Genomic DNA, 21,585 nt, shown 5'->3' with positions numbered 1-21,585 from the left:
TGAGATTATGTATGTTCCAAAATATGAAGGGAGATTAATTAGTTGGTTCAGATAGACATATTGTTACCCAATAAGTGCCTAACATTTTGGAAATCAACCAAATATCCAAACAAAAGTTAGGCTTAAGTTATGATCTAAAACTTTTTAGCAAATGCTACAATTTGTTATTTTTTAATATATTAATTTTAATTTTTATATATTTTTTTAAAATTTAAAATTCTAGTCCTAACTTAAATTAAATTCATTAATCCATAAATAATTTGATCGAGCTAAAAAATTGATTAATAATTACAAAATTTTTAATAAGTTATTTAATTTCAACCAATAAACTGATCGAAACTTGTTCAAAAGAAGAAAAATCGTTTTGTGGTATAAGTGCAAAAAGAAAGGAAAAAGAAAAAGAAAAAAGAAAAAGAAAGAGAAAGTAAACTAAAAATCTTATTTTTATGGCGTCACTATCTTCAACTCCTTCAATGGAAGAGGAAAAAGAAGGCTCAGTGTCAGTTCAACAATCAAACCCTCAATCACAACACATTGCTGCTTCTTCCTCCACCATGGATCTTCCTTCTAATCCTTCTTGGTTCACACCCAAACGGTGAATTTTCCTTTTAACTTAAAAAAAAAAAAGACTTCAACTTTTTCAACAGTTCATTGTTAAGCTCTTTTCTATAGAAATTCTGCTTTAATTTGACTAAAGCTGAATCTTTCGTACTTGGGGTTGATTTGAACTGTAATTAGGGTATATAGGACAAAAAGTTAAGTGAATGTAGATTTATTTTTCTTTTAAAGTTTACTTTTTTTTTTTGGATAAAGATGATAAATTTCTAACTTTTTTTTCTATTTTTTTTTTGGTTTGCTATTTTAGGTTATTGTTTATATTTTGTGTGGTTAATATGATAAACTATTTGGATCGAGGAACCATAGCTAGCAATGGTGTTAATGGGAAGAAAAGGACTTGTGATGACAAGGGAATTTGCAAATCTGGTAGTGGAATTCAGTAAGAACTTTTTTTTAACTCACAATGTTTCGTTTTTTCGCTGCAAAAAGTTTCGAATAAGTAAACTTTTTCTTGTTATTGACTTATTTCTTAGTTGTTTTACTGAAAGATGTTTGCTTGCAGGGGAGATTTTGATTTGACTAATTTTCAAGACGGTCTCTTATCGTCTGCATTTATGGTTGGACTTCTTGTTTCGTCCCCGGTATTTGCTTCCTTAGCAAAGAGGTGAATTTCCTTTGATTTTTTCATTAAAATCTGAAGTTCTTTGATATGGCATTTTGGTATTTCGCTTAGCACTAGCATGTTGAATGCTAAATAGAATCAGTTCAATTTCAGGGTTCATCGTTTTATTGCTGTAATTAACTAATTACTGCAGTATTTTTGGCATTTATTTACTTGTCAATTTGGTTTATAATAATTATAGTTGATTTCTGTGACTGCAGCCACAACCCTTTTAGGCTTATCGGAGTTGGATTATCTGTTTTTACCTTGGCTACTGCCGGATGTGGTGCTGCTCCTTCCTTTTGGTTTATTGCAATATGCCGCATGTAAGTGTAATTATTTTCAGTACCCTCTAAGAATCCGGTGTGGTGTTATTCCCTTGTGCTACAATATGTTCTTTACGAAAAAAAAAAATGTGGCTGGATCTTGATGTTTTAGGCTGGTTGGTGTTGGGGAAGCTTCTTTCATAAGTCTTGCAGCTCCGTTTATTGACGATAACGCTCCCATTTCTCAGGTTCATTTGTTTTGTTTCGTTCCAAACTTTGAAACATCTATCTTCTGGCCCCAGACTACACTATCGTACTAAATCTCTATCATGCTTCAGAAAACAGCCTGGCTTGCAGTGTTTTATATGTGCATACCTACTGGAATTGCTTTTGGATATGTTTATGGCGGATTAGTGAGTTAGCATATCCCTCTCGTTCTTTCTCACTTCATTGTTGGTCATAAGTTATAGATGTGATTTGTACTCCTCGATGAATTCACTTGATCGAGTCCTTCTGACTGTGTAGGCATGTCAGCTGCGCTGGATGTTTGATTATTAGTCACGAATTGTGTTTGCTTCTCATATAGGTCGGGGAACATCTTAACTGGCGCTATGCATTCTGGGGAGAGGCATTGTTAATGTTTCCATTTGCTGTTTTCGGTTTTGTAGTGAAACCATTGCAGTTGAAAGGTAACTGCTCTGGCGTGTCATCTGCACTTTAGAGATTTTATTTTATAATCTCACAACAATTAAACATCATTGAACTTTGAATTATAGGTTTTTCTTCGGTTGAATCCAAAAAAGCATCGACACCTATGGAGACAGTTTCTGCTGTAACTGATGGTACATGCTCTTCATTGTTCTTCTTCTGTTATTTGTTATTGGTCCACTGTTTATGAGAAGTCACTTTCAATTATCAGGAGCTATGTACCTGTTATGTATATATGCATGTCATAAGTATTTATTAGTCTCACCTGCTTCCGATAACCAAATATTTTACCTAAGAAGTGATTCAGTACGTCTCAAGGTATATAGCCAAAAATCAGACTTGATGAAAGTTCTTTTATGATGCTGATTCCTGCTCCATGCAGTGAGACAAAGGTCAAAATTCAATGTCCTCTTTATTCTATATTACTCTATGAATGTTTTGTACAAGTTTTGTGATTTAATCCCTCATTTTCTTTTGTTCTGCATGCTAAAAGCACTAATCCGGGACTGAATGATTCATAAGTTTGTTTCTTGTAATAAGCTGTCCTGCTGGCTAGTGAAGTGCCTTTTTCCAGCACTCTTGTTTTTCCATGTCTAACCTATCCTAGTTGCAGATTTGGATGCATCGAAAGTAAAAGGCCCTATTTTGGTTGGAGGTGATGGTATCAGTGCTGATGAATTGAATAAAACTTCCAAGTGAGTGGTTCTTGAACTTATTAAATCTCTCATGACTTAATAGTCATTGTTCCTTATGACGGGGCAAACTGCTTCAAAACAATATACATTTACAGATCTTATTTGCTATAAAAAGTTCTATTAACGGAAACGGGGAGGAGTCAACAAATAAGAAAGATTTAAATATGATAAATGGTTCATTGGACTCATTGCATTAAGAATGTTGTTCACAATGGGGTCACAACCCTTTTCTGTACTGTACCCATCAGCCTTCTTATAAACGGGCTGTGGGGAATAGACTGATGTCCAATGTAATTTTGGAAGAGGGTCATGTGTCTTTGGTTTAAACTCGAAACAGATTTATCTTATCAAAACCTAGACTAAGATTTAACTTTTTAGACGCATTAAAACTTTTTCTGTGTACTTCAATATTTGTGGGGCAGGTCACTAGACATACACAACTTTTTGAATCGGTTATCTCAGTTTGGGAACGACATGAAAGTGCTTTTGGTGGACAAAGTTTATGTTGTAAATGTTTTAGGTATATTCTCGACCCCATACATGTTATTTCTAAGATAAACTATTCTTTTCTCATAAATACTATGCTTGTATTTATGATGTATGATATTACTTTGGATTGTGAACTTCCAGGTTATGTAGCGTACACCTTTGTCCTTGGAGCATATGGGTATTGGGGGCCAAAGGCTGGTTACAATATTTATCATATGGTATAGTCCGTCCCAAGTTACACCAAAATCTTTTCTTCCTGACATAAGAGAGAATCATAGTTGGCCCTTCTTTTGGTTCTGTACTCATATAAATCATGATTTTTGCAGAAGAGTGCAGATATGTTGTTTGGAGGGATTACAGTTGTTTGTGGGATCTTCGGAACAATAGCCGGTGGCTTCATCCTAGATCACATGAGTGCTACAATAAATCATGCTTTTATAGTGAGTATTGTTTCTCCGATACTGTCTAATGCGAACAGTTCCCTTTTACATGTCTCTTTTTAATTTGATGGTTTTTTTGGGTGTTTATGGCTTACTTCGCTTCTGTAACAGCTTCTTTCAGGTGCGACATTTCTGGGTGCAATATCTTGCTTTTCTGCCTTTTGTCTCAGGAATTTGTATGGTTTCCTGGTACTCTTTGCAGTAGGTGAATTACTTCTTTTTGCTGCACAGGTAAAACAAAAAGTCGAGTATGTTAGATTTTTTATCTTTTTTGAAAAAACTCAAGAGGAAAAAATTCTGTTGTTATTCTACTGCTTTAGTTTACAGATTATAAGGAGAGGAATAATCATTTTAAAGGAAACAAATCCTAATTTCCTAAGAATCAGTAACTGAGATTAGTTTCTATTTACAAGGGAACTACTAGTAATAAGGTAAGATTTCTATCCTTAATTATAGGGATTCCAACACTCCCCCTCAAGCTGGAGTGTAGATGTTAATCAAACCCAGCTTGCCAATAAGTTCTTCAAACATGTTTCTGTTCAAACTTTTAGTTAACATGTCTGCAACTTGTTGTCTAGTAGGTAGGTAGGTGATGCATACTTCTCCTGAGTGTATTTTTTCTTTTATAAAGTGACGATCTATTTCCACATGTTTGGTCTGATCATGATGCACAGGATTATGTGCTATGTTGACAGCAGCCTGGTTGTCAAAGTACATCTTCATAGGTCTGGTATAAGGCACTTTTAGTTCTCCCATAAGTCTTTGTATCCAAACTCCTTCGCATATACCATGAGATAGTGCTCGATACTCTGCCTCTGCACTGCTGCGTGCTACCACAGACTGTTTTTTGCTCCTCCACGTCACGGGATTACCCCAAACATAACTACAATAACCGCTTGTAGAGCGTCTATCATTAACAGAACCTGCCCAGTCTACATCAGTATAGACTTCCACGCTTCGGTTGACAGTCTTCTTGAAGTACAGGCCTTTACCAGGAGTTCCTTTTAGATATCTTAGTATTCTATATGCAGCTTCCAGGTGCTTCTCCCTCGGGGCATGCATATACTGACTAATAACACTCACACTGAAGGCTATGTCTGGACGGGTGTAAGATAGGTAGATGAGCCTTCCTACTAGACGTTGATATCTCCCCCTGTCGATTTCTTCTCCATCCTCATTAGTTCCCAATTTAAGGTTAAACTCCATAGGAGTTTCGGCTGGTTTGCTGCCCATCAAACCAACTTCCGACAGTAGATCAAGGACATATTTCCTTTGGGAAATGAAGATACCTTTTTTCGACCTTGCTACCTCCATACCAAGAAAATATTTAAGACTCCCCAAGTCTATAAGTTCAAACTCTGTACCAAGAAATTCTTTCAATCTCAAAATTTCGCTCGAGTCATTTCCTGTTAATATTATATCGTCGACATAAACGATAAGGATGCAGCATTTACCCTCTTCCAAGTGCTTGTAGAACATGGTGTGGTCTGCCTGTCCTTGAATGTAATTTCTGCTAGTCATAGCTTTTGCAAATCGGCTGAACCACGCTCGTGGAGATTGTTTCAGCCTATACAAGGACTTCTTCAACTTACACACTTGGTCATTGTTTTCTTCAAACCCGGGTGGGAAATCCATGTACACCTCATTTAATTCCCCGTTGAGAAAAGCATTTTTTACATCCAATTGAGTCAAGTGCCAATCAAGGTTGGCAGCAAGAGATAGCAGGACCCGAACGGTGTTTAGCTTGGCAACCGGTGCAAACGTCTCGTTGTAGTCAAGACCATAAGTTTGGGTGAATCCCTTAGCCACAAGTCCAGCTTTGTATCGGTCAATACAGCCATCGGGTTTAAATTTTGTAGTGAAAATTCATTTGCACCCTACGGTTTTTTTCCCTTTAGGTAAATTCGAGACTTCCCATGTTTCATTGTTTTTGAGGGCCTTCATTTCTTCCATCACGGCTTGTCTCCACTCAGCTGATTCAAGAGCCTCTTCTAGATTTTTTGGAGTTTTTACAGAATCAATATTAGTCACAAAAGCTTTGTAAGACTTAGATAAATTTCCATAGGATACAAATCGAGAAATAGGATGTTGAGTGCAGCTCCTTGTACTCTTTCGAACTGCAATTGGGAGATAGATGGATGGTGACGGAGGTGGGACTTTTGCTTCAGAAAAGTCCTCGGTTGGAGATGTAATTGGCACTGCTGTATCAGTTTCAGGAGAACGATTCCGTCGGGAGTAAACTTGTATTTGCTGTTTTCTTTGATCAGGTGGCTGTTGTACTTTGGTGGAGGTATTGTTATTGGGAAGGACAGTGTTAAATTCTTGCTGCACAGGGGAAACAACAACTAAATCTGGGATAGGTTTGTTTGTGATAGTAGTAGTAGGATCAAGAGGTATAATGAGGAGAGTATTAAGGGTCTCATCTTCATTAAAATCTCCCCCTGAAGATGAGATGCTGCAAAGTATGGTTCATTTTCAAAGAAGGTAACATCCCGAGAGACAAACATTCGGCGCCATGTTGGTGAGTAACACTTATAGCCTTTTTGTGTAGGGGAATATCCAATGAAGATGCAGGTGTGGGCTCGAGGATCAAGTTTGGATTGATTTGGTTGATGGTTGTGGACAAAAGCTTTAGAGCCGAATATTTTGGCTAGAAGATTAGGAACATGAAATAGAGGGAAGGCCTTTAAAAGAGTATTTAGAGGTGTTTGGAAATTGAGGATCTTTGATGGCATTCGGTTTATGAGATAACAGGCAGTAAGGACAGCTTCTCCCCACAAGTATTTTGGAGCATTCATAGTGAACATTATGGCTCGAGCCACATCAAGGAGATGACGATTTTTTCTCTCTGAGATCTCGTTTTGTTGAGGAGTGTCATGACAAGAGCTTTGGTGTATAATGCCTTGGTCAAAAAGGTATGGACTTAAGATGGAGTTGAAGTATTCTCTCCCATTGTCAGTACGGAGGGTATGTATGGTAGAGTTGAATTGGGTTCGAACCATTGAGTGAAAATTTTGGAATACTTTGGGTGTTTCAGATTTTTCTTTGACTATAGACCCAACAGACCCTAGTATGATCATCAATGAATGTTATAAAGCATTTAGCCCCTGTAATATTTTTCACTCGGTTGGCTCCTCATAAGTCACTATGGATTAGCGAAAAAGGTTGGGACTGAATATGTGGTCTTAATGGGTATGGCACACGGGTATGTTTAGATAATTGGCAAATTTCACACTTCAAGGAATTAATACTTTTATTTTGAAATAACAGCGAAAGATGTTTTTTCAAATACACAGTTTGGATGTCCTAACCTACGGTGCCATAACATAATAGTGTCTTCTTTTGAAGTAGATAGAGCCAATCCCCCTTGTGCATTGTTTTTATTCCAAATAAATGGTCCATCATCAACTTTAGCAGTGCCAATCATCCTCCCCGATTTCTGTTCCTGTATCACACAACCAATTGCAGAAAATTCAGCAAGAACTTTTTCATCCTTAGTAAGTTTACTAATTGAAAGTAAATTACAAGACATGTAGGACTTTATCGAGAGAAAAACTCCCTGGCATTTGTATTTCTCTTATTCCATCCACAGGTGAGTAAGAACCGTCAGCTATGCGGATTCGAGATTTGTTATGACAAGGAGTGTAGGTGTGAAACAACATGGAGTCACTTGTCATGTGATCGGAGGCGCCCAAATCGAGTATCCAAGGAGATTGATTATTAGATTCAAAAGCAATGTTGAGGGCAGTACCTTGAGTGGCTAGAGATCCATGAGTAGTGGGAGTACCAAGTATCTTATGGAGAGTCTCAAGTTGTGTTTTGGTTAAGCGAACATCAAGAACATCATCAGCGGTAGTGGAGGATAACATGGCAGTCCTATTATCCTTCTGTTTTTTTTCAGGATAGCCATGGAGTTTGAAGCATTTTTCTTTTGTATGACCAACACGATTGCAGTGACTACACCATGGTCTTGTTGATCCAGAATCATTTCCAGCACGTTGTTTTTGTGGCTGTGGACCTTTGGAGATGAGTGCAGAATATTCAGTAGGACGGTTAGAAATCGGGGTCATAGGTTTAGGTTCCTTTGAATCTCCCATCATGACAAGACGACGCTTTTCCTCTCTTCTAACTTCTGCAACTGCTTCACCGATCGTTGGAAGAGGTGATCTGCCCAAAATTCGGCCACGGACCTCGTCTAACTCACGGTTCAGTCCTGCTAAAAACTCATAAAGACATTCATTGTTGAGATGGGTCATAAACCTGTGGTGTTCTATGCCTTCACCCCAATCTGCCTCATAATACATATCCAGTTCTTGCCACAAAATTTTCAGATTGTTGTAGTAGTGAGTTACCTCGAGTGTTCTTTGTCGGATATCCTTTAACTTAAGCTTGATCTCAAATACTTGGGAGGCGTTTCCAAGATCTGAGTAGTTTTCTTTGACTGCATCCCAGATGTCTTTTGCAGTTTTGAAAAAAAGATAGGTGCGGCTTATCTGGCCTTCCATCGAATTAATTAGCCAAGCCATTACAATTGAATTGTTGAGTTCCCAAGTGACATAAGTAGGATCAGCTATGGTTGGTCGTGGAACTTCTCCATTGATGTACCCTAATTTGCCACGACCACGAATCACCATAAGAACCGATTGAGACCATTGCAAGAAGTTCTTCCCATTTAGCCGATGGTTGGTGATTATAAGGGAGGAATTAATTTCACCTTGAGTGATTCCCCGATTGATATTCTGAGTTATTTGTGATGTCTCAGTTTCAGAGAAATTTTCATTAATATCACCCATTGGAGGACTAAACCGAAGGAATTTTTAGGAAGGGAAATTAGAAAAAAATAGGATCGAATGAATCCTAAAGCTCTAATACCATGAAAAAACTCAAAGGAAAAAATTCTGTTGTTATTCTACTGCTTTAGCTTACAGATTATAAGGAGAGGAATAATCATTTTAAAGGAAACAAATCCTAATTTCTATCCTTAATTATAGGGATTCCAACATTTTTTTTTCTTCAATGTATTACATTTTGTATTTGTGCAGGTGTAGGAACCGCAACTATAACTTAATAGTTTATAGAAATCGGACCACATTTTCATATTTTCAGTTTGATAATAGAAAGAACATTTCTGCTGTACATTTCTCCCTGTAATGGATACATTGGCGCTGGAACCGTATTTATTATTTTGGACTAGTATTATCATGAATTTTCTGCCAGTTATGCCGTTTTCCTAGTCATTTTCTCATCAAAAATCGTTTTTGCAGGCTCCAGTCAATTTTGTGTGTCTTCATTGTGTCGAACCGAGTTTGAGACCATTAGCTATGGCCATGTCTACTGTCTCGATTCACATTTTCGGTGACGTGCCATCCTCCCCACTTTTTGGGGTTGTCCAGGTGCAATTATTTACATCTGAGCTTGTGTAGGGACGTGTTTTAATGTGGTAGATTTCTTTACTCTCATTGCTATGCTGTTTCACAGTTTTTTCTGCTTAGTTCGGTAGATCACTTTCAACCGCTACCAAATAGATGCATTTATCTTGACTAACATAGCATGCCTTGAAGTTGTCCTATAAATTGTCGGGGGAACTAAAATATTTAAAAAATTTATAGCATCATTATGACCAGTGATGTTTCGAGCAGGATCATATTAACAATTGGAGGACAACTACACTTATGCTCACATCGATCTTCGTCCTTGCTGCCGGATTCTGGTTTATAGGTAAGTACTAATAAGTCTTTTCTGTTCCTGGTTTAAGAGTAACAATCCGTGTGCTTTAAATTTGGGCAGTAATCTCTTTCCATGTGAACTCAAGGCCAACATTTTCTTTCCTAGGATTGCCGGTTTAGGGTCGAACATTCTTTGATTCTTGAGCTGTACTAAATCGATACTCGGATTTTAATCAAGATTTTTGTTATTGTTGTTCTTTGACAGGTATTTTCCTACCAAGTGTCGACAAGTGTACTGATGAAAATGAAACTCAAGTCTCTCCGAACCCAATGGTCGATATGAAGACATTGCCTGATGGAAATGGAGATAAGGGTCCTGCTGAAGTCCAAGACTCTAATTTCAGACCTCCATGCTGAAGTCCACGGCTCGCAAACATAAACATAAACATAAACGAAATCAGAAGTGGGAACAAACACAAAAATATGGTGGCATTCTTATACGTCCCGGTCTACATCGACAAATGGTGAGTTTGCAACTAAGGAATACGTGAAGATATAAGTTTTCGAAGCCAGTCTCGGAGAAGGTAGATGAATAAGAAGCTGGCATCCTATTTAGAGGTATTTTGCTGTTAATTTTACACTTTTTTCCCCTTTCAGCTTTGAATTTAATCATTTGTAGATATATCAACTAATAGTTTTACATACTGTGGATAAATGCTATAGAATCATCAGTGCATGTGAAATTATTATTATTTTTTTCTAGTAAAATATTTTCATTCTTTCTCAATCTACCCCTACAATCTATGATTAATACCTAATCTAAAATTGATTTTTTAGTCTTTTTCCTTTTTGGGTCTTGTTTAAGGAAATTGGGAACCTTTTTCACAAAAAGCTCATGAACTTGCACATGATTAAACTTTTACACAAAATAGTCTTAAATAAAATTGTGATATGTGTTAAAACTATTTTTTTTTAAATTAACAAAATCTTATTATGTGATAATACCACATTAGTAATTTAGCATGAAATAATAAATAGATTAAAAATTAAAATCTTTTTTTACCTTAAAATTAAGGGTTTTCATGAATAAGAACAGATCTTATTTTGGTATAAGAAAAGGATAAGGGCTTATTTGAATAAAGTATAGTAATTTAAGGGTTTTTTAGTATATTAATTTTTTAAAATCAATGAATTGAATTGATCAAAATAGTGGATTGGCGAATTGGCAATTTAATTTAGGAACAGGCGCAAAAAGATCTTGGAGATCAGCAGGTGGGGCAATGTCCAATTTGTAACAAAGTGCAATTCGTAGACCAATAAATAAATTAAGTTGCTACTAATAAGTGTTCGGTGGCACATTGTATTCTCGAAAAAATAATTTAGATTTGAACCCTCGAGATAATATTATTAAAGAGTAGTTATAAATCTTGAAAAAAAATAATTTTCATGAACTATAAAAGAAATAAAAGAAATGAATTAATTTTATATTGTTCATCGTGTTTATAATTTAATTCATATATTTTAAATAAGTTCTACTTTATATTTAAACTCCCCTTTAATATAAAAATTAATGGTTAAGCTGACGAAATGATTCATTTAAAATAATTTAAAGATTGATGATTAATTTAGAAATTGATGTATTGGGTTTTCTTTAACACTTAATTAATATTAATTAATTTTTTCCTAAAAGATCTTATTTTGAGCTTCAATTCAAATATATTTCCCAAATTATATATGATTTGTTATTTCAGTTCGAGTATTTGATTCAATCATTGATACAAAGATTTTTGTATCGAAAGACGGATTACATTTTATTTTATTTACTTAAAAAACAAGTAAAGTTATTGTATGGTAAATTAAAGAGCAAACTGATCTTTTTGTTAAAAGTTTCATATATTTCTACAATTAAAAGCTGATTTTTATACGTCAGCATGAGTTATACATGGCGTGTTGTCTAGTTATTTTGTTAGCTATACTAGTTTTTATCACTAGATTTAGATGAAATTTAAAAAAAAAACTAGTTTACTCTTTAGTCTAAAGACGGATATTAAATTACTCATTTTTTTCTTAACACATGTGAGTCAATGAACGAAAAAGAAAAATAGCAATTATTGTGATGGGTGTTCACACCCTGGATTGGATCATCCACCCATTAATTTTAATAACTACAACGCAAGGTATGGATGATGAACAGCACTCAGCAGCATTAATGTTTGAGGTAGTCATTTTTCTTTTTCCGAGATTGATAGTTTGCTTAAGTGCGTCGAGCTACTTACCATTCGATCTCACGAGTGGTTAGTAGAGTAGCATCGAGTTTCTTACCATTTGATCCCACGAGCTACTGGTAGAGTAGTATTGAGTTTTTTACCATTCAATTCCACGAGCTGTTAATAGAGTAGTATCGAGTTCTTTTATCATTCGATCCCACGAACTGTTAGTAGAGTTAACTTACTTTCTCGGCTTATAATTATTAAATAAATAGTCATTTGATTTAAAATATTGATAAACAAAAAAAAATACATTTATAAATGTTTGACAGGGATAGTAATGACTAATTCAATAATTATTTAATTTATAAATATATATATTTTTTAATTTTTGCTTGCTCCTTATCGATTCGCAATCTCTTCTTGGATCAAGTTGAGATTATTTTATTAACCAGTCCCCACGTTTCATTTATTTTTCAATCTCTTCATTTTGCTTTTGAATTAAATAATGGTTTAATTTCAAGATAAGGACAAAAGTTTTCAAACGTGGCTTAGGGATCGAAGAATTTGATGGATCAACATATGCAAGTATAAGAAGGGAAGAGTGGTGAGGTCTGTTTTCCCAGTTTTCAGCCACAAAGAGAAAAATTCAGAATTTTGCTGCAATTTTATTTATTACTAGAAAAGTAATAAAGGTAAATAATCATATCATTAATCTCTTGATTTTCCAGCTTTTGTTTATTTATTTATTTACTCTTGTTTTAATTTCAATTATAATACTTTATTTCATTTTTTCAGGATAATCTTTGTTCATCAATTACTACAACTATGGACTCTTCATCAGCAAAATGGTTGTCTGAACTGGTAAGATTAACATAATATCATCATTTGGGGCTTAATTTGCAATAAAAAAATAAAGGGTCTAATTAAAATTTTTAAAATGTTTAGAGGAGCTTAATATATTTAAATTTTTTGAAATATTTAATGAAATGTTTCAAAGTATGATTTGGATTGTATGTTAGTCACAAATTTCAAAAGGTTTTAATTGAATTTTTAAAGGACAGTATCGTATAACTCAACTTTCAATTTGGGTATGATATGTTAAACATATTACTTTGACAATTTAGATATGATGTATTGAAAACTAGTCAGATTCAATCTGTTTAAAATTTGATACACGGATTTTAAAAATGTTTCATATAAAATAGAAGAAAAATTGATATACTTTGAAGACTTAATTTAAACATTTTGAAATTTTAGAGACCATTGTGTGAGTAATCCATTTTCATTTTATGATCTAATTTGGGGTTTTGATGACCAGGGAATGGATGAATACGACATCATCCACCAATGTCATGTGAACTCATTAGCCGAACTTACCGCCGGTGAAGATATAACGGCGACAGCATTTACCAGAGGGAACTTCAAGCAATCATCATTTTCCTCTGAGAGCTATTCTTCCTACCCAAATTTCACCACCACAAACAACTGCGTCTTCTCCATTAATGAAGCTTCCGACAGACCGATAAAACAGCTGAAAATCGGTACCAGTTGGAACTCCAGCACCATCACAAACATCGACCATGTCCCTGTCCCAAAAAAACCTTCTTCCCCGACCTCTCACATTCTTTCATTCGAGAAACCAGCAGCTTCATTGCCTGCAAATTCTAAGCAGCTTTACGGTATCGACAATATCGTTAAGCCTAAAGATGAAACTGTATGTTCAGGAAATAATATGAACTATTTTGGTCAATTTCAAAGCACAAATTATACGGCGAAAAACAGTAGGAGTTATTCAATGACGAGAAGCCCTTCACATGCTCAAGATCATATAATGGCCGAAAGAAAAAGAAGAGAAAAGCTCAATCAGCGTTTCATTGCTCTCTCAGCAATTGTTCCTGGCCTTAAGAAGGTAAAGTTTACATCTTTCTTCATAGTAATTTCTTTCGGGGTCTAATTTTGAGTTTAGTCCCTCTACTTTATGAAAATTAAGAAGTTAGTTCCATGACAAGATACGTTGCTGTTTTTGTTATAGATGGATAAAGCTTCAGTTCTTGGTGATGCAATTAAGTACGTGAAACAACTTCAAGAACGTTTAAAAGTGCTAGAAGAGCAAACCAAGAAAAGAACAGTGGAATCCGTAGTTTTCGTGAAGAAATGCCAGTTATTATCGGCCGACGACGAATCCTCTTCGTGCGAAGAAAACTCCGATGGCCAATCTTCGGATGCGGCATTGCCGGAAATCGAAGCTAAAGTCTCAGACAATGACGTCCTTATTCGAATCCATTGCGAGAAACACAAAGGTTTCATAGCCAAAATACTAAGCGAAATTGAGAAGCTTCGTCTCTCAATTGTTAATACCAATGCTTTGCCTTTTGGGAATTCAACACTTGACATTACCATAATTGCTGAGGTAATTAACAACTTTTAAAAAAAAAAATGGGTGACTTTTATTTCATTGGAATTGAATTCAACTTGAAAATTTAATGAAAACCCTTTTCTTTTCTTTTTTTCCAGAAAGATGCTGAATTCAATATGACAGTGAAGGATCTTGTTAAGGATTTGAGAATGGCTTTATTGAAGTTCATGTGAAATAGTTCTTGAAGTTTTACGTGTTGTTATGTAAATTCTTCCTTTTTTGTGAAGGCTTAAGAAATTTATTAATTTATTGGGTTTTGAGAGATTTGAAGCGTTTTTATCAAAGGACTAATTATCCCTCAATCCCTCTACTCTTTTTGACTTTTGAATTTAGTCATTCTACTTTTAATTTCAGGGACTTGGTCATTCTACTTTTTTGATTTAAAGATTCATATCTGATTGATATATAACATTGGACTAACTTTTAAAAAAAAAACATTGAATGTTAAAAATGTAATATTATTCAAATTTAATAGAAATTCATCAATAGCGTTATGATTGAGGTTTAATTTTCAAATCAGACAAATAAAAAGATTAAATTTTTAAAAAAAAAAGTAGATGAGCTAAATTTTATAACTAGATTTGGGGCCTTAATTAAACTTTTATCAAATGTTGGTCTATTCTACAATTAAGAAGTTTCTTTTAGAATTTAAATCTTCTTCCATGGGAAATGTAAGGATTAGGCAATCCTTGTAGAAAATGATTTTTTCTTCTTTTGTTCTTCAATTTTAACATTTGATAGAATAATGGCAGAAAAGGTACATATTCTCAAGTAATTGTTTCATGTTTAAGTTATCTATGAATACCAAATATATGGGCTTTGATGATGCAATTTCCCTGTTACAGCTCAGCTATAAGAAAAATACATGTGAGCAAAACAGTTGTTTTTTGTTTAAACATGAAAACGAAAATAGACCCTCTTTTTCCATGCATTTCTATCGTCTTGGAATTTTGGTGTCGTGTTTCTTGGAAAGGTTTTACCTTCAAATAAGAACGGTGTTAAATTATAAAGGGCTAAACTTGATAATTATTTTCATATTGGGGCTTGAATTATTATTATTTTGTTTAAGTTAAGCATTGAACTTGGCAATTGTTTCTATATTGGGACCTGAAGTTAGTCCCTGAACTTAACCATGTTCCTACATTAAGACCTGAATTTTTTTGTCTAAGTTAGCCCTTGATATTTCCTTCAAAACCTTAAAGTCTAGGTCTAGTTCTTGATATTTCCTTCAAAACCTTAAATTTTTTTAGTCCCTTTAAAAATTAAAATTTTTTAAGTTAATCACTTAAATCTCCGTAAAAGACCCATAGTAAATAACATAAAAAATGCTAAATCCAAAAGTCGGTAAATACTATGTAATTTAGTCTAAATATTCAATAGTTCAAAACGTATAAGAAACTATTTATCGTCAATAAAAATTTCAAGTTATTTAAATAAGATCAGTAAAATGATATATAAATAAAATATTATTATATAAAATAATTTTTTAAACTCAAATAAATACAGTTGTATTTGGAAAGTCATAGGATGATTAAATTTGAGTATAATTACTTGTAATTACCACGATTCTCATCCTCTCTCTAAGGATTAGAGAGCGTAATTGAGATGCTCAAATTACACCCAATTTAATGGGATTGAATAATTACAAATAATTACAACCATTATATTTACAAAATTAAATAGATTGTGAATTGACAAGTGATGCATACATGAGTATGATAGTTAAATTTTAATATTTAATTAAAAGGTTATAAATAGTAATATAATTTTAGTGACGAAGTAAGAGTGGATTTCACTTCAATTTAATATTTTCTATTACAAAGAAGCCTATGCATTTTCATTTTTAGCCAAGTCAACAATTAATACTTATAATAAGACAATATTTCATTCAATCTTTTCAGTGATTGCACTAAATAAAATCAAATGTGAATTCCTCCCTAAGTTATTTATTTATTTATCAATAAATAATAATATGGCTTATAAGTTATAACCATAACAAATATATAAAAAATTAATCTGTACCAATGAAGAATTACATGAATTTTTTAAGGATAACACATATAGAAGGGAAATGTTAACCCCTTTCTTTTGGATTCAATAAAATAATTTAACATTATGTATCAAAAATTCATATTGAAGTCCTTGGGTTAGAAAATTTATGTGCCAATACTTATATATAAAAGGGATCTCCAAACTGTTGACACGTGCCATTTTCACTATGTTCCCTTTCCTTTTATGAAAAATGGTTAAATTTCACATTTGGTCCCTCTATTATGCTCAAATTTTATATTTGGTCCTTATATGTTGATAATGTTATTAGTTAGTTCAAATAGTTAATATAGTTAACTTTTCGGTTAAAACATTATTTGGTTATATATAATCTGAGTACCCTAAAAGTGTTAGAGGTTGACATGTGGCTTTTTATTTTTTTAGGTTTACCTTTTTTATTGGAGTTTTAAAAAAATAGTTAAATTTCAATTTTGATCCCTCTATTATGTCTAAATTTGATATTTAACTACTATACTTTAATTTCTAATATTTTTGGTCCTATAGCTCTATAATGTTATAAATAGTTAGTATAATTAGTTTTTCTATTAAAACTTTACATTGTTATATTTAACTTAAATGCCTTAACAGTTTTATAGACGGATACGTGGCTTTTTATTTCTTTTAGGTTTGCCTTACTTTTTTTTTGGTATATTATAAGACAACCATCAAACTTCAGTTAGTCTAAATATTTAATATTGTTAATTATTTTAATCAAAATGCTAACATCAATTTTGTTTAGGAACACTATTCCAACTCATGTCGAGTACAAAAGAATGTTTTTAAGAAAAAAAAATCTATATAAACATTTTCAATGTTATTTTTATTGTTATGTGATTACTAATTAATTTTTTTTAATTTTAAAATGTCACATGATAGTAGTAACGATCAGACCTAAATTTTTTAAAATATAAGTAGACTTGGAGTATATTTTGATTTTCAAATTTGTACTCCATAATTTAACATAAATAAATAATCAATCCAACATGAACCACAATACTATTAAAATGATTACTCAAAAAGTAACACAATAATGGGTGACAAGTGGAGAAAAGCTCAGATTTAATTGTTGAAAAAGAATTTCTCACCAACATAATGATTAGGGTTGGTAGAAAAAAAAATTTACTGGATTTTGTTGTTAATCTAAGTTTGGGTAATTTATACTTCATGTCATTGAATTTAACATTCAAATCTGGATAAGTCATAACATTGATTTGTTATTATTAACAAATTAGATCGCTTTCCTTAATTTATTATAATAATTTTATGCATACTTTATTTATTTTCTATATAGTACTGATTTTGAACTTTTGTGTTAGGTGACAAATGTATTTTGAGTAAATTTTTTCATGAGAATTATTTATCGACTTAATTTCTTAATAATACAAGTCGAGTAATATAAATTTTTTTTATATAATGTATAGAATTACTAATAATCCCTCCCTAACTTTTAAATAGGAGGGTAAATACATTTCAATGTATTAAAACTCGTATCCTCTTGCACTAACAATAATGTCAATGTCAACTAAATGAAATGCCAATGAGGAGGCCTCGGACCTCCGGTGCCTAGGTTCAAGTCGCATATTGCATAAATCACATGTAGATACAATCCAAATTTATTTTAACTTAAATCCCACCACGTGTGGATCTTGTCAAGAGTTATTCTGGTGTAAGAAAGTTATGTTCGATTTGTGTTTTATAATAATTAATCAATATGATTGTAGATGAATTAAAAAAGGGCCTAAATGAAAATTACTAAATTAAGTGACCTAAAATGTAAATTACTTGTTTAAGTTTTATCGAGTTATAGTTTAAACATTTTTAACTTTATCTAAATCAAGCTCAGATTAATTAAAAAGCTATTTTTTTTTATATTTTATCATTCATAAAGATTAATTGTTTCGAAGTTTATAATTGTCCTTCCAAGCAATAGCATGTCTAAATTTTGAACCCAAAACACTGTAATTTTAAATATTTCAACTTTATTATTTTAATTATGAAATCTCATTTATTCTTTATATTATTTTTTATAAATATATTTCTTACCTAAACTTTTTAATACTACAAATGTTGAATTTCAAGAGGATTAATTTTATAATGTGAGGTTTCTATGACCTTGATCACAAATAAAATAAAGCAAAGGAAACAAAGCAAAAACCCCCAATGAAAGCTACTCCACAAATGTGAACACACTGTTTCAGTTCATCTATCACTCCTCTCAAATTAGGGGTTTTTTTAAATTATTTTCTTTTAATTTAGTTGAAAAATTAGGTAGCCATACATTAAATTAAGTGTTTGGTTTTCAATCAAATTAGGTTTTAATACTAATTAAGCCCTTAATGTTTATACTTTTTATCAATTTGACCTTTAACCTATAATAGAAAGTTAAATTACCATTAAAAAGGAATTGAATTAGGGGTGAAACCAAGGGATTGGCAGGGGCTCGACCCTCCTAAAATGAAAAATTTTCTATTTAAGCCCTTTGAAGTTTTTAAATTCTAAATTAGTAAAAGTAAAATTACACTTTGGCCCCCTCTTAAAATGATAAAATATTGATTTAATCCTTTAAAAAATTATAAAGATAGAGACTATTAAAATGGTGAAGTTACATTTTTACTATTCTAAAAATTACAATTTAATTTCGCCCCCAAAAAAAATTTCTGGCTTCGCCCCTGAATTGAATTGTTGCTTTTTAACGAAAATATTGACTAAAACGTTAAATTTTTAAACATGACAGCCTACATGACAATCCAAGTGTATTTTATGCTATTTTTATGAACTTTTTATATATATTTTTAATTTTAAATATTTTAAATACTTTTATAAATTTTAAATTATTTCTTGATGTGGAATATAAAATAAATAGTGTTATATTTTAGTCATGAGGGTTGTCACACCAACATTGCTAAAAAATTAATGTTTTAGTCAAAAATTTTATTAAAAAAAACAAACGATTTGATTTTTTTTTAAAAGATTAACGATGAAATTTAGTTAAAGAAAAAGAGTTAATAATTAAAAACTATTATATATTTTTATTAGTTTAAGAAAAAATAGCTAATTATTTAATTCATGAATTTTGGAAAAATAGAGCACGAGAACTTTTATTTTTATTATTATTTAAGAATAGGAGAAAATATTGTATATTTTAATATTCAAATTTCGATGATATTTGATGTTACATTATAAATTCATATACTGTTGGCGGATCAAATATATACATAAAATATCAAGTATTTATGGGTATTTTGTAGGAAACCCGATATTCATTACTATATTATTGGATAAAAAAAGTTGTTCTTTTAGATACAATATCTATAACTATCCATAGTCTCTCCCCAATCCATAAATAAAAAAATACTGGATGCACTTCAATGCACTCAAAGTCACGTTCTCCTGCATTGACAATAATACACGTGCCAATCGAACTAAAACTAAATCGATTACGACCAACCTTCCCATTTTAATTTTGTAGAGTCCATCTTCATTCTTTTTTCATATGACATGGCAAATTGTGTATATTCATATGGTAAATGATAAACATCACGCATGACTCATTAATTCAATTTAATTCTGGTTTAAAATAACCATTGAATATAATAACTTCAAGTCAAACTAATGTGAATGTCACATTACATCATCAAAGGGGTAAAATGTAGACAAAACATGTAATTTTTTCCGGTAAAATTATTGCAAAACTTCTTGTGTTATATTTTAAATTGTATTTTAGTTTTTTAATGGAAAATAAATAAATATAGTCTCTCTACATTGAATGAGTGCTCCATTAAAATTTAGTGTTTATATATAAGGTATAATAATAAATTTAGTCTTTAATCTTTATACATTTATTCAATTTGACCCCTACTCTTTTATTAGAAGTAAATTAGAAATTTTTAAACTGATAAGACTAAAGGGTCAAAAAGACCTTAGTAAAATGTTTTAAAAAAAAACCAATTAAGCCATTTTAAAATTAAAAAAACTATTAAAAATTACAAAAATTATAAACAAAAGTTATAAAAATTTATAATTATAAATTTTTTAGTTAAAAATAACAATACCAACCCAATAAAAGAGTAGGGGTCAATTTTTTTTTAAATCTCATAACCATTAGATTTTAATGGGCCACTGTTGTTATTTTTTAATAAAAAATTTGACCCTTTAAAATTTGTTACTGAAACATTTTTGACCCTTTAGCCTCATTAGTTTTTAAAATGTCTAATTTACTTCCAATAAAAGAGTAGGGATCAAATTGAATAAATATGTAAAGGTTGAGGGATAAATTTGTTAATATACTTTATATATAAACACCAAATTTTAATTAAGAGATAATTTTGCTCACTCATATATCGAATATGGACTAATTTACCTATTTTTTTTTCAATAAAGAAACTAATATGTAATCCAAAATATAATACATACTTTCATCTTATAATACATATTTATTTGGGTCTATTTGATTGAATATTTAAATATTTTTATTCAATTGGTTTATACTTAATTTTGAATCTCACAAAATAATAAACACTAAACAAATTCTTTGCCAAATTTGCAAGAGTCAAAAGCATGCTCGTCCCCAAAAAGTGCCAAAAAAAGAACAGATTTCAACTTCCTTTCTCACTTTTAAATCTCTATTTTCAATTAGATGACCTAAGAAAAATGTGACGCCAAATATTTGGGGTATTTATATACCCCCAATTGGCAGGTATTAATAAAATTAAATTGCAATTTGGAACCATAGGTATTAGACTACAAACGGCTACGAAAAATTACTACAAGAAGTCATGATTATTACCCTTAAAATCACTTTCATATAACATTCAAGAAATTCTTGTGTGTGCTATAACTATCTTTTATATCAAATTAATGCATGTCTCATTGTATAAAATCATTCTAATGTAATGTATAAATTTTTCAAGAAGTGCTTGAACCAATATCAACTGGTAGTAGCACCAATTACTCGGAAAAATTGTCGCGTTTGAATTGATAAATTTTGACAACAAATTTCTTCAGGTTGTGTTTTCTTTATTGATTGGGTTATCTATTAGCTCATCCTTGATATCCAAACTTCACTTAGCAAGAGATCTTGAAGATATGTTTAGATTGGATTGAAGCGACCACTATCCCTTAACTCATGGATCGAATCGAATCAAGCTATAGAAGGAAGTATATCCAGATGATTCAAGCCCGATCCTATGCTTTTTAGGAGATATTATTTGTGCTAGTTATCTTACTAATTCAAAGGGGTAATTGATTGTAAAAGATATAGCATGTTAGTAAGTCTTATTCACTTATATATTGTGGGGGTTTTGTATTGACCGAGAGCACTTTATTTTGTTCAGTGAGGAACGTTTTTGTGAGTGTAACAAACTGTAATAATCAAGTGTGTGATTTAATTAGAGTCCTAAGGCTTCAAAGGGAAAATTTAGAGGGGAG

The 21,585-nt window shown here is 32.0% G+C and overlaps 2 protein-coding genes across 2 annotated transcripts; both read left to right on the top strand.

Annotated features, from left to right (window-relative positions):
* Positions 1-336: 336 nt before the first annotated feature.
* Positions 337-10,270, top strand: LOC107950506 (probable sphingolipid transporter spinster homolog 2). The gene is made up of 16 exons (XM_016885360.2): positions 337-595; positions 866-997; positions 1,121-1,222; positions 1,441-1,545; positions 1,658-1,733; positions 1,824-1,898; positions 2,072-2,174; positions 2,262-2,327; positions 2,807-2,888; positions 3,311-3,408; positions 3,519-3,595; positions 3,704-3,817; positions 3,929-4,048; positions 9,082-9,210; positions 9,457-9,535; positions 9,749-10,270. Exons 1-16 carry the CDS (start codon positions 447-449, stop codon positions 9,898-9,900), a joined length of 1,659 nt encoding a protein of 552 aa, XP_016740849.2. The 5' UTR covers positions 337-446; the 3' UTR covers positions 9,901-10,270.
* A 1,989-nt stretch (positions 10,271-12,259) lies between these two features.
* On the top strand, positions 12,260-14,428 carry LOC107950909 (transcription factor bHLH18). Its single transcript, XM_016885820.2, has 5 exons — positions 12,260-12,385; positions 12,489-12,554; positions 13,012-13,602; positions 13,726-14,103; positions 14,208-14,428. Exons 2-5 carry the CDS (start codon positions 12,519-12,521, stop codon positions 14,280-14,282), a joined length of 1,080 nt encoding a protein of 359 aa, XP_016741309.1. The 5' UTR covers positions 12,260-12,385; positions 12,489-12,518; the 3' UTR covers positions 14,283-14,428.
* The last annotated feature ends 7,157 nt before the right edge of the window (positions 14,429-21,585 follow it).

This window comes from Gossypium hirsutum, chromosome D03, assembly GCF_007990345.1.
Source record: "Gossypium hirsutum isolate 1008001.06 chromosome D03, Gossypium_hirsutum_v2.1, whole genome shotgun sequence".
Lineage (NCBI taxonomy): Eukaryota > Viridiplantae > Streptophyta > Magnoliopsida > Malvales > Malvaceae > Gossypium > Gossypium hirsutum.
This window is presented reverse-complemented; position numbering and strand designations above follow the sequence as displayed.